This window comes from Neomonachus schauinslandi, chromosome 1 (assembly GCF_002201575.2).
Source record: "Neomonachus schauinslandi chromosome 1, ASM220157v2, whole genome shotgun sequence".
Classification (NCBI taxonomy): Eukaryota; Metazoa; Chordata; class Mammalia; order Carnivora; family Phocidae; genus Neomonachus; species Neomonachus schauinslandi.
The window spans coordinates 72,800,881-72,815,246 of record NC_058403.1 but is presented as its reverse complement, the minus strand read 5'-3'; the positions used below and the strand labels follow the sequence as shown (position 1 = coordinate 72,815,246).

The window sequence follows — 14,366 nt, the reverse complement described above, 5'->3', positions numbered from 1 at the left end:
ACCACCAACCAGCATTGTGACCTCAGCAAGTCTTTCCCAGTATGGCTTAGAGTCACCTATTTCCAAATTAGGAGATTGGATGAGATGAGTCTCCATCTCTAGGAGGCTTCCCTGTGATTTGAGCTGTCCTGTCCATCTCCAGCATTCTTTTACCTGAGGTACACAGAGCTTACTCTAGTGCCGATTTCTGAGTTCCTTACCGGGCTAATTTCTATACTTCTGAAAGCTTCTCCATCTTCAAGTCTTTATGGGCAAGGGCAATGACACGGAAGCCTTGTGCTGTATAATTCTTCAGTTTCTGTGGGAGATCCTTGGGTACTATCAAGTGAGAGGAAAGAGGTAAATGTAAGGTCACACTGAAGGCTACCCAGCTCCTAAACAAGACTCTGGGATCCAGTCACTGTCCCTTGTTTTAAAACTCCAAAAAACACTTTAATAGAAAAACTACAGCTCCAGCTAAAAGCCACAAACAACTCCATCAGTGTGCTCTTATTATCCTGACAGAAATGAATGCCAAAGATACACTGGTCATTAACTCGGTGTCAAATCCACTGGTTGGGTTTAGTAAGGACAGGCCTCAGGACTGGGTCTATATGGGTGAAGTGAGGGAAACAGCTGATCCACTAGACCAGGAGTCAGCAAACTACAGGCCAAATCTGGCCCATTGCTTGTTTTTGTAAATAAAGTTTTATTGAAATGCAGCCATGCCCATTTATTTACCATCTATGGCTGCTTTGGGGCTGAGTGGTTGAGACAGATACCATATGGCCTGCAAAATCTAAAGTATTTTCTACCTGGCTCTTTGCAGAAAAGCTTGCTAATCCCTGCTTTAGATGATAGATGATACAATGCCAACATTTGTGTATTTTGGTATAGTAGTCATAACTAATATTAAAATATTGATAAAATTTTATGGTTTGTAGAATACCTATAAGGGTATTAGAAAGAAGCACAGCATAATGGAAGTATGTAGTGTCTTAGGTAGCAAAACACCTGACTTCTAGTCTCCACTCTACTGCCAACTAGATCTCTGACTTTGGGCTTGTTAGTTCTCTCTTCTATACCTCAATTTCCCCATCCATAGAATGAGGGGGTATGGAACTCTATGTTCCCATTCAGCTCAGACTTTCTGTAGTTCTAAAATGTTCCAGGGGGTGGGGATCAAGGAAGATCTTGGCTCTCTCCATTTCTTAAATACAGGGGGAGAAATCACTGCAGTCATTATTAGCATATGTCAAAGATCTAAGGTAAGGACAATAAGAAGAATTGAAAGTGCTACCAGAAGGATGAGAGGTGAGAAGTGACAGGCCGGAATTGTGCAAGACTGTTGAATCACAGATCTGTACCTCTGAAACAAATAATGCAATATATGTTAAGAAGAAAAAAAAAAGAAGATAGCAGGATGGGAAAAATGAAGGGGGGGAATTTGGAGGGGGAGACGAACCATGAGAGACTATGGACTCTGAGAAACAAACTGAGGGTTCTAAAGGGGAGGGGGGTGGGGGAATGGCTTAGCCCGGTGATTAAGGAGGGCACGTACTGCATGGAGCCCTGGGTGTTATACACAAACAATGAATCATGGAACACTACATCAAAAACTAATGATGTAATGTATGGTGATTAACATAACAATAAAAAATTTTTTTAAAAAAAGAAGAAGTGACAGGCCCAAGCCCTCACAATAGAACATGGGCAGTAGTCACCAGTTAAAATTTCAAGAAGATACTTGTTATCTGTGAGGGTGAAAAAAAATTAAACAGCAAAATACAGGCCATCAGTCTGTGAAAGATAGAGTGATAGAGGTAATGGGAGCTCTGAGAAAGATCAAAGTCAGAAAAAAGGAGCTGCTTCTAAGGTAAAAATGGCTCTAAGTAAAGGAAGAAGTTAAAGCAATCATCTGCCAAATCTAGAATTGTGTGCACAAGCTGATGGCTATCAGCAATCATAAGGAGAATATAGATGAAAATCAGGAGAAAAAGACCAATTTTATCCAAATGAACTCATTTGAATGCAACAATATTCTTAAAATCTGGGCTGCCGCTTAGAGGGTGCATATGTTTATAAGACTAAAAAACAATACAAATCAGCTGAAAATTTAGCCCAGAAAGATGAAATTGCTGTGAAAATGATCAATTACATTGCTCTAATACCATCTACTTTACTCTAATCACCTTTTTTCCTAAGATATTTATCTTGTCTATATTCTCCTTCCATTGATCTGCACAAGGCCCTTACATGGTGACAGCCCCCAGAGGCGGCGGGCGGAGCGCCCCAGCTGCAAGATAAGTGCAGTATCCAGACCTGTTCCATTGGTTCCCAGTGCATGTTCCTCATTCTTACCCTTCCTGGGGACCCTTACGTCGCTTCCTGTTTTGGCTCCTGATGTTTGCTTCACATCTCCTTCCCTGATACCCCATTGTAGCTGTACTTTTCTGGATGGACCAAAGACAGATATATACTCTCTGCCTGTCTGCCTTGAAATTCTCACCACTGCCTTATCAGATCTACTGGGCCCACTTCTCACTCACTGAGAAAATAATCACCTCCACATTCATTGATTTAGACTTGTGTATTTTATGTATTTGGGCTTCTAAAATATTTTACCTCCTGAAAGAGAACAGGGTCAATTAAATGAGTACCTGTTTCAGACTTGCAGAACTTGGCCAGCATCTCCGGGGCACCCTTCATGTAGACATGGAAGTGATCCTCCCCTGCCATCTGAGCAACCACAGACATCCTCTGCAGACTTGAGGAAAATGGAAACTGACGCAAGATGGCTATGGCTTCCACAGGACTCTGTGAGAGCACCAAGAAAGGGGAGCATAAGATGCCTGTAAGTGAGATTTATTAGCAGGTGCACACCAATAAACAGGGTTTGCTATGCAATGAACCCAGGGACATCATGAAGTGGTGTATTTGTCATAACATTGATACTTTTCTGTCTGTCTCTAAGGCGATTCTTTCTTCAAGTTGTCTGGTCTGCAAGTCCCTTCCCCATGGCTGCCTAGAGAAATCCTAATTGTCTTCCAGGCAAAGTTCACAGGTCACTTCATCAGTGGTGCTTCTGTCTCTCAAAAACAGTATTCACTCCCACCTCTGGGCTCCTGCAGCTCTTTCTTCAGCCTTTATTATAGCACTTAGCACATTGTCTTGCACTTATTTGCACCTATATGGATTTTTCTACCCATTCATGTATTCCTCCAACACAGAGCCCAACACATCTAGCTCTGAATTCACTCTATCCGTTAGCACATAGCATAGTGCTCTAGCATACACAGGCATGTGAGTGTTTGTTGAATAAATTAAAGGACAGATCCATGAATAAATTAAGGGATATACTTAGGAATCAAGGAATGAGCAAACTTATGGACACTGTTAGGATAAGGCAAAATAATAGGAATATAAAAATACGTGAAAGTCAGGGGAGATTTACCAGTTTAAAGAAGAAAGAGCCATCTGCTTTAAAAAAGCAAATCATACCCAACTGGCTTTTGGTCCTGGTTTTATTATGATGTTTGAATCTGACATCCCAAATTTGTAGTAGTCTGCATTGCAATCTTCCATTATCTGTTTTGAAATGAAAATGTTCATAAGATTCCTTAGAGAAAAATAGTAAGAAAGAAATACCTCTCATTTGCATAGTACTCGAATCTTTTCAAAGCCCCTTTCACATATTTTCTCTTCTAGGCCAATTATCTGAATACCATCATTCTCAAATTTCTGTTGATTGATTTATATTAAGGACCTTATTGTAGAATGTCAAAAAGCCAGAAATATTGTGACTACAATTTAAGTAGTAATTGATGCAAGAAATGCTAGCTACAGGCCAATGGCTCTTCCTGAATGGTATGTCTAGTAACTGGACGAGAGTTTAAGTAGAGATATAGTCTCCAATAGAGCTGAGCACATTAGCCCTCAGATAAGTTAGGATTGGGTCTTGAGATAAACATGGGATTATTTCTTATTCTATATCTATGTTACTAACCTAATTGCTTAGCTAGAGAATTAGCAAGTTAGTTGCTAGCAAATTAGAATGCACGTTTGAAAATAGTTTGTATTCTTTGGATGTTACAACAGTATAAATTATACCATCTGAGAAACCAATATTAACTGAAAATACAGGAAAGGCTGTCCATTGTACAAATCAGAAAATAGGAGACAACATCTGGCCTCTGCCCTATCACTCTCCTGTTTAATCTTGGGGACATTACTCCATTTCTCCAACTCTCAAATTTCTTCTGAAAAATATTCTGATATCCCTTCTAGCGCTAAAATTCTTAGAGTCTACAAGGACATTTCCCCTCCCCCTTATGTTTAATGAAAGGTTCCTAACCACCAAAGGATATTTAACTGGAGACTGCTTCTCACCCAGCTTTAAACTCAGCAAATCACCTTGTACTTCCATGCTTTGTTTGGGGTGGATACCACTGTTCTTAAAGACAGTTCTTTTTACAGAGCTAATACTAAAGATGTATGTTCCCACGCAAGACCCCAACTTGTATGTTATTTGTACGAACATATCAACACCCCTCGATGGAGAAGAGGCACTGTCAGAACCAGGATCAATGTCACATATAGTAATAATGACCCTAAGCAGATCATCATTGGGTCAACTCTGATGATGCTGCTAAGGACATTATTTGTAAGGATTACACTGATTCTCCCCCCATTAAGATCCAGGAAAGTGATTACTGCTTTGTCTTTATGTCAAAAATTTCTCCATAACAAGTGCTCGAATTTTAACTTACTGATATCAGAAATTTCCCTCTTAACCAGGTTTCCTCTTTGATTACTTTGGCTTCTAGAAAGCAACAATTTTCCCACTATACATCTTTAAATTACACTTTGTGAGGTGTATTTCATGTCCCTGCAATCATTTGTTTTCATCCCTTTACCATTCTTTTTAAATGCTGTCCTGTAGTTGATGTATTATTGTCAGTAGCTTTAAAACTTTTTTTTTAGAACAGAATAATATAATTAATTAAATAGTGAATGAATGAGTGCCCTCCCCTTGTTGGGCACTTTACAATGCAAGCAGCCCCTGTAGTCTCATAGGCTCAATGCTTACCACAAGTCTGTGAATGAGGCATCATTATCATAAATGCACACATGAGGTAAGAGACTCAGAGTCTTGGTTCTGGATTTGGGCTCATGTGGCTAGAAAGTGGTGGAGTTGAGAAGTCTGCCCACCATGTCACAACAGCCACCAGGATTGTTTTATACCCTTCAGCTGTCATTCATACTCAGATCAGAAAACTAAACCGGTTGAACTGGGGGACCTTCACTTTGGTGTCTAGACCTATGCTATCTAACACAGTAGCTACCAGCCATTTGTGGCTATTTACATTTAAATTAATTAAATTGAATAAAATTGAAAATTCAGTTTCTCAGTTGCATAGCCACATTTCAAGTAGTTGATAGCCACATGTGTCTAGTGGCTAATATACTGAACACCACTGCTTTAGGCTACTGTTTCTCTGAGGGTGTTACGAAGATTAATTGTACCATGTTGTGGCCTGTCAAGGTTTCGTGGTCAAGTAGGTTTGGTAAATGCTGCATATCATAGTCACTCTTGAATATTCACAGTGTACCACAATATATTAAAGAAATCCTGTAGTTAAGAAATCAACTTTACTTTCTTAAAATAGCAGTTCCCCAAATTATTTGATCATGGAACACTTTCATGTTGCAATCATTAACAGAGTTCTTTGGAGCAGAGGTTGGGAAATTCAAGTAGAGTCAGACCTTCATTCACATATTGTTATAAATCTTCTCTGGGTTTCAACCAAAGTTAGAAAAGCTTTACCACTCCCAGTAAGGATCTCTTCAAGTTTTTCTCATTTACTTGTACCAAGAAACTATCACCTTACCCAGGCAGTGCCCTCAAACATTTTGAGGTCCAGTGGGTCTCCCTGGATGGTCCCGTTGAGAAGGACCAGAGAGTGGCAGCTGGCCATGGCGGCACACAATGGGCTCCATGGCAAAACCTTGCCTGAGGTAAAGCTATGGACTTCCTGAAAACTGATATAGAAGCTGATTAATAAGTGAAGGTCTTCAAGAAAATCATTTTACACATTCTGCCCCTTAAATCTTACCAACATAGAGTTTTAATAATACTCAACTCTTAAGATCAAATTCTTCCATAGCTCCCCATGCCCTATATGATAAAGTCTGAGCGCTTGGATATAATCACAGAGACTTCTGTCAGATTATTGCAGCCAGGACCTATGTTGGGAGTAGTAGTGGAAGGCTCAGACTGACACTTGCAAGCTCTGCAGAGTAGGCTCTAGAAAGCCACACCCCCAGGCAAGGGGTCTCTGGGCCAGTGAAGTAGCAGGGATAGGAAGGAAGACTGCCTGCTGGTTTCCTTTTCCTTCAAGTAAAAGCTCACCTCGACTCTGAAATGTTTCTCATAACTCAGCCCTTTGCCCTTTGTCTTATTTCCTGAAACTCCTGTCATGGATTTCCAGCATCTGAATGAAGCTCACTTTCCTCTATGACAGCAGACTGGCTGGGTTTACATTCCCCTTCTCCCATCTTACAGCCAAACAGTAATTGTATCCACTTTTCTCTATACTCCAAAATCTTACTTGGGGAAAGGGAAGGAGAGGAGGGGTGAAAGCTGCAAACATCCCATTCCCCTTTCACTAGTCTGGCCAATAAAGGGCAAAGCAGTGCCTATCTGGACAAAAGCCTGGCCCAGCCATCTGAGCAACCAGGAGCTGAACCACATGAGTAGGGTTGAACCCAAGTATCTTCTGCAGTGTCACACTGCCTGTCTGCTGTTATCTTGTGCCAGAGCTATGCTTGGCCCCATCACTGTCTTGGGGAGCTCTTGCATGACTTCTTCAATGACAGAGCCTCAGCCACGTTTGGAGCTGAGGTGGAGTATCCAGAGCTTAAGAGCTGAGGGATTTGCACTTAGACTGAGAAGGCAGAGATCAGCCCCACAGAGAAGGGAGCTAGGGCCCTCCCTTCTCTAGCTCCATTCTGGGGTAACGTCTCTGTGATTGCTCTTCCCCCTCCCATGGCCAGCTTTTAGCCCATGTCTATAAAAATTTTAGCCATATATGCTTCAAGATTCTATTTCAAGTGGTGTCTCTGTCAGATAGTTTTCCCCATTCTCTTCATTTTCAAAATTAATTTCTACCATTTATCTACTATGTTATTCTAAAATCCAGGACTGTGTATTATATCAAGCAATCATTATTGTTTCTTCTTCTCTATCCTGTTATGTGTGCCTTAATAGTAGCCCTTTCCACAGCCTGTATTGTGCATAGAAGGTGGATGCATTTGTGCCTTTTTTCCCCATGAGATGTGAGCTCCATGAGGGAGGGGACAGAGCTCTTCTTTTCTGGACTACCCGCCCCCCAACCACCACCACCACCAGCCCACTAGCCACCAGCAAGTCTTTGCAGTTTTTAATTAAGCACAGTTCCGATTTCACTCTTTGTTCCTCCGTTTTATTCATTCAATTCCTTACTCATCCAACTCATTCTATTTTTCATGTGGAGTTTGAAGGTCTACTTTCCCTGTCTGATTTTGTACTTAGAACTCATTTAATTTAACAAATTAAAATACTTGGGAACTAGTTCTAGTAAATTATTATATATATTTTATGTGACATTCACCCCTCACCACTGGGAGGATGGATCTGAGTAGCACGAAGATAGCCACACCAATCCCACATTCCATCTTCGCTAAAGTGCCTACCGGTTGTCAGCAGTTGGGACGGTCCCCCAGAGGTCCAGCCCATCTTCTGTAAGAGTGCCAGTCTGGAATAAAACAGAATTGGTGTTAACATAAGATTTAGAGCTTCTAATTATATCATGACTTAAACAAAACCCAAGCTCCCAAGAAATTAAAGTAGATCTAGTTGTCCAAAGCCCTTGTTTGTAGACATCAAATTTTAAATCAGAGAGGGGTACCTGAAGGAAAGATTCAGCAAGTGACAAATGATTCCACAAAAGCCTATGTTGATAATTAAATGACTCTAGATACTAGTCATTACAATAATATGTGAATATTTTGTTTTCGTGTGTTTATTGTTGTACTTGCTGTTGTTAAACAAGAGGCGTTCAGTGAATGGAAATCCAATAAGAACAAGTGCGAGTTTGACTTTTCAGTTGGCACCTGCTGTCTTTCTAAAGCAGAGCTCAGAATTTTTTCTTTCTTTTCAAGACTATTTAGTTCATAGTCTGCCATCTGGTTCATAGCAATTTTCTAAAATATGGGTGATATGGTGACTGTCCAGATTGATAATGAAATGTTGATAAAGGGCTTTGAGAATTTAGAGAGAAATGAAGTGCTAATAATAAATATTCATTAATGCCCATGAATGGGTTTTATTGTTAGACCAAGAGGGAAATGGTTGGGAGATTTGTTTGCTGCATTATGAGGGAGTATTTGTCACATAATGTAACAGAGAAAGCAACATGAAACTAAGTACTATCACAGCACTTTGAATTTGCTCATTGCTTCAGAGTCCACTATTAATTACCGACCCCAGTGTCTTTATGCAAGAAGCCAACTCCCAGAGTAAGCACGAGGCCCCACTGCTTCAGCGCTGTCAAGGCTGAGCAAAGCACTACCAAGGGCTGGGGTGTATCCCTTTTCATTACTGACCCCCAGGTCTCTGTCATCATTCTTTTAAAAGTCATTTCTGTATTAGACAGTGAATTTTCTAGTCTTCTATCAAATGACATTTCTGTCATTAGAAGACATTAAGTCAGCATAATGCTTTACAATGAAGTGCTTATGATACTTCCCATTTTTACAACTGAATAAACAGGGAAGGGACATTCTCAGGTTAGAGGTGAAATGAGCAGCCTCAAGGTCCAGTGGCCTGCAGGTTGAAGAGAAAGAACCAGAATCCAGCCTGCCTAGACAAATGTTACATAAATTTTGCAAAATATACAGAAAGACAAAACCCGCACTGGACATCCAATTAAAGAATGAAGGAATCTTGGTTTCGTTAATTCATTTGGACTTCACAGAAAGCTAACACGCTTTGTGTGAGTTATTCCTTGAAGAACAACAGCAAAAATCTATTTGCTTCATTTCCCTTCTGCATTTTATAAGGGTCCCAACCTGTGTGTTTAGATTTCAAATCCTCTTGAGTTGTTCCATTTCAAAAAGCGTTAGCAGCTTAATTCAAACTGAAATGTTTTCCTGATGACCAGATTATATTTTTTAAACATCAATATTTTGAACATGAAAACAGAATTGATACTGTAGCAAAACAGAAATGGGACTGTGTTATTTATCTATGTGAAAGTGATCCTTATACAATAAAACTAGCCATGAACAGAAAGAAAACTAAATTATAGTTGCAGTTGTAAAGGGAGTAAGACAGAGAAAGCAAACTTCTTAGCATAAATACTAGCCCAGGCTTGGGTTGAACTGGATAGAAAAGAGAGAACTTGTTTTATAACAAAGCAGTGTAAACGAGAAATATATGAGAACAGATGTACTCAGAAGCCTGGTGGTGAATGTCTTCTAAATGGAAATAACAGTAGATGGGGCTTCAATTAATTGTGGGGTACTTTATTCCAACAGCATATTGGTAGAGTTTTGCAATTTGAAAGCTAGAAAGACACTTAGAGATCATTAGAGTTCAAACTTCTCTTAAAAGGGCACACAGAAACTTAGTGCCAGATCCAGGATTTGACTTCTCATTTTACTGATTCCCAATCCAGAGTTCTTTGCACTATAACATGCTGTCATGCCACTGGGGTTTGGCCAACCATGCTGAGGAGCAGTCCTTCAGTTGTTCTAGCACGTGAGAATGAGGAGGAAAAAACTTTTTATGAGATGTAAAATGAACTCGCTCTGGAAGAATTAGTTTTAGAAACAGATGTATATGTAATGAACGTGTTTTATAAAACTCCCTCTTATATTACAGGCACTAATGAGGCTTCTGGGTAAGTATTGGGAATCCCTCCCAGAAAACTTCCCAGGGGCTGTTCTCTGATCCTAAAACTAAAAGGGAGTTACTGTTAAGTTAACCCTAGTGGTTCCTGACAAGTGGGATTAAGGGCTTTCTTTGCCAAAGGAAACTCAACAAGAATAGAACAGAAATAATCTTAGAGCTGTTCAACTTTCAGCTGGGGGCCAAGACTCATCAAGTCTACTCATGGTGTCTCTCCAGCTGGTCCTCTACTCTCCATTCTTGCTCTCCTTGCCTAGGACAACTTCTATCAAATGACATTTATGTCATTAGAAGATTTTAAGTCAGCATAATGCTTTACAGTGAAGTGCTTACAATGCTTCCAATTCTTACAACTGAGTAAACAGGGAAGGGACATTCTCAGGTTAAAAGTGAAATGAGCAGCCTCAAGGTCCAGTGGCCTACAGGTTGAAAAGAAAGAACGTTCCCAGATAACCTCCTGTTATCTAGTCTTATCTCCCCTCTGTCCCTTCTCACCAATTACCCCAGATTAAATAAATAAAATACACCTATAAAAATGTCACCCATCTTCTTAAAAAATGGTAGGGCTCCCAAGATGTCCATCGACAGATGAATGGATAAAGAAGATGTGGTATATATATACAATGGAATATTATGCAGCCATCAAAAGGAATGAGATCTTGCCATTTGCAACGACGTGGATGGAACTGGAGGATGTTATGCTGAGCGAAATAAATCAAGCAGAGAAAGACATGTATCACATGACCTCACTGATATGAGGAATTCTTAATCTCAGGAAACAAACTGAGGGTTGCTGGAGTGGCGGGTGGGGTGGGAGGGATGGGGTGGCTGGGTGATAGACACTGGAGAGGGTATGTGCTATGGTGAGCACTGTGAAGTGCGCAAGACTGTTGAATCACAGATCTGTACCTCTGAAACAAATAATGCAATATATGTTAAGAAAAAAAAAAGAAGAAGATAGCAGGAGGGGAAGAATGAAGGGGGGGAAATTGGAGGGGGAGACAAACCATGAGAGACTATGAACCCTGAGAAACAAACTGAGGGTTCTAGAGGGGAGGGGGGTGGGAGGATGGGTTAGCCTGGTGATGGGTATTAAAGAGGGCACATTCTGCATGGAGCACTGGGTGTTATGCACAAACAATGAATCATGGAACACTACATCAAAAACTAATGATGTAATGTATGGTGATTAACATAACAATAAAAATATTTTTTTAAAAATGGTAGGGCTCCCATTCTCCTTCACAACAAGTCTCCACTCCTTAGCTTGGCATGTCAGGCCCTGAACAATTGGGCTCGCTCCTCTCTTCAGCTACATCCCCTACGGGACAGCCCCCAAACTAGCCACACCCCACTGTCCTCTGTCCCCCATGTGCCACAGGCCCTGACATCCTTGTGCTTCTGATTTGCTTGCCTCTGAGCCCAGGGCCCATTCTGTCTAACAACCAAAGTCATAGCTCAAAAGTGACCTCCCACCCGTGGCAGGTAACTTCACCTCAATGCTTTGTTCATACCTCTTTCAGCATGCATTTCACTGCATTATCATTGTCTACACTTCTGTTTTACCTGCTTCCTCAGCTAAGTCATGAGCTTCTGCAGAGCAAGGAACATCTCATTAATGGAGCTCTTGGCCCATGTAGATAAGTTAAAAGGTGGCAAAGCCTTTATCAACTATTCAAATTGAATGAAGTGAAGACATGGAGGAACCCACTGCGTTATAGCAGTTAAATTGGCCTGCCCAAGTGGAGGGCAGGATCTGACTAGCAGGTGACTGAGGCTGAGGTCCCTGCAAGTCTCCCATAGAAGAGGCACAGGGGGGTCTCAGGACCCGTCCCAGACTAGCAATCCTCTGCATTTGGACATACTTCTCCCCTGCCACTTCCAGGACCCTACGCACAGGGACACATTCGCTAGTCCGGAGTTTTACTAACCTGGGGATCAAAGGAGAAGTGAGGGACTGAGTGCATAAACACAGCCATGGTCCCCTCCCTTCCTTTCCTTAAAAGAAGCAGAGGAGAAGAAGGGAATATGTTCAATTAAGCACAGGACAAAGCACTTCAGGAAACAGAAATGTTCCTCAGATTTTTTTGCCTGAAAAAGCCAGTCAGTCATAGAAGTTATTATAATAAGAGATTGTTTTAAAACCCAATACAGGCACAAAAATATTAAATTTCATAGGAAAGGAATTCATGGTGTGATATCTAAACCACTTCCTTAGGACTCAGTAGAGTGGGCTTCTAGAACATGGTCTCACGCTAGCTCACTGTGTGACCTTCTCTGGCCTCAGTGTTCCCATCTGCAAAATGAGCACAGTGAGCCAGGCATTCTTGGAGGCCTTTTCTAGCTCTGCTGTATGTTGAAATCATTAACCTCCAACCTGGAAAGTTTAAATCATACTTTGTCAAAGCACATGAGGTTTATTTGCCCACACATATTGATTCTCTGTGGGGAGATACAGAAGATTTTCTTTTTCTTCAGCCTCTTTTGTGCATACACGATGCCTGTGGTCAGGGCAGCTGGCAGCACCGGAGGTACAGTTACGGTGAAGAGGAGCAGGGCCATGGCTGTAGTATCTCTTGAAAAAACCTGGGGAGGGAGGGACATACAGGTTAGCCCAGCAGAGCTGTCTGGTACCTTTTCTGGCACCATCTCCTGTAATAGCACAGGAGCTCTAGAAACTCAGAGTATTCAAAGTGAGCTGGCTCTTGCGGGGGCTGAGAGTTCTCTTGGGTGTGTCCAAGGAATGGACAAGTTGTCTCCCACTGAAAACAAAGGAGACTCTGAACCCTACTGGATGTCCACTCTGCCCTTTCCTGACTGTTTCTCTTCACTTAGCATTCCCTTCACCCAGAGTGCCATCCCTCCTCTGTTCATCGTAACACACCCTCTGGACTCCCCAGGCATGGAGACCATCTTGGAGTTGTAACATTTCACACACTGGCTTGACGGTTGGGTTTTAAATCTCCCTCAATAGCTTCCAAACTCCTTTAGGTGCAGCAGCTGTGGCTTATACATCTTTGAAGTCATTTTCAAGTTCATCTTATTCATCTCTAGATAGAGCCTAGCACAGTTTCTGACACAGAGGAGGTACCCAGCACACATATGAAATGAATGGTGACCTGATAAAAATGATGACCAAGATTCTGCTAAGATCTCAACATGTATTATCTGCTATAGGAAAGTCAATAGTAAAAATAGCTTGCTCTCACTGCTCATGTTCTGGGGTGGGCCTTGTGTTAGGCTACATACATTATTTAGTGACTTTCCATAAAAACCTTATGATGTAAATACTGTTATTTTTTCTATTTAACAAATAAAGAAACCAAGGCTTAAAATATTAAATAACTTCCTCAAGCCACCTGCTAGTTAAATGGTGAGGATCTGAACCCTAGTCTGTCCCACTCCAGGGTACAAATATGTGACCATTGTGTTATATTATCAAGCCAGTTCACATGGAGTCAAGATCCTAGTCAGGTCTGCAGAAATTCACATGACTGATAAAGAGCGGAGGCAAGGTCAAATCACAGGGTGGCTTGTTTTATTTTTCAAATGCTCTAGATACTATGCTTTACCCTAGATTTTTATGAAATCAACCATAATTTTAGCATAAAGTCCTCTTCTGACTACTGGAAACACAGATCCAATGTCAGGAACAATGCCTGCTAGATACATCATTGATCCAAACTCAGTTTATTACAAAATCCATCATTCCTTGATTTTTCCAACTACAGCCACAGAGTGTTGACCCTGAGGACTCAGTCCTTTCAAGTCCTGAGCCAATACAGATAAAGGCAGCCAACAGGGCCACAGGTTATGACCCACAAGGGGACGGGGTTTGTGATTAGTGTTGCTACTTGGTGTATATTGGATGTTGAGTCCCACTCAGGAAACTTTCATTCCCAATCACTGCAGGGGCTTCTTAGTCCACACAAGAGAGCTTTTTGCTTGTTTTCCTGTTCAACACTCCTGCTCCCCATATAAAACTGGCACATTGCGTCAAGTTCCAGCCCTACTGGCTTTAACAGTCTGCAGAGCTCTTTCCAGCTCTTTCCATTCTACTGGTGCCAGTATTCCATGGCTTCCTTTGCCTGACCTAGAAATGCTCCCTGGGGGCTTTATCAGACTGTAATGACTACCCGGAGTACAAGTGTGAGCATGAACATTGCCTGGAAATTCTTGTGACTGTCCAGTAATATATACCCCTCTCCCCAATAACACACACATAGAATGCACTAAAGTTACCAATGTGGGCATTGTAATTAGGTCACCCATACCCAGTTTCATATCTGTGTTTGGACCCTTTTATTCACAGTTTTTTCTTCTTCCCTATGAGCCACATTGCTAATATCCTAATATGTTTTTTTTTTATTCTGTTATGTTAATCCCCATACATTACATCATTAGTTTTTGATGTAGTGTTCCATGATTCATTGTT

General features: G+C 41.2%; 1 protein-coding gene across 1 annotated transcript in view; it reads right to left on the bottom strand.

Annotated features, from left to right (window-relative positions):
• Window positions 1–14,366, bottom strand: part of ATP13A5 (ATPase 13A5) — a 120,567-nt gene that overhangs the window by 50,159 nt on the left and 56,042 nt on the right. Inside the window, 6 exon segments of the mRNA XM_021692644.1 lie at window positions 201–318; window positions 2,640–2,796; window positions 3,481–3,567; window positions 5,871–6,021; window positions 7,714–7,775; window positions 12,329–12,517. Coding sequence (XP_021548319.1) covers window positions 201–318; window positions 2,640–2,796; window positions 3,481–3,567; window positions 5,871–6,021; window positions 7,714–7,775; window positions 12,329–12,517 — 764 coding nt within the window.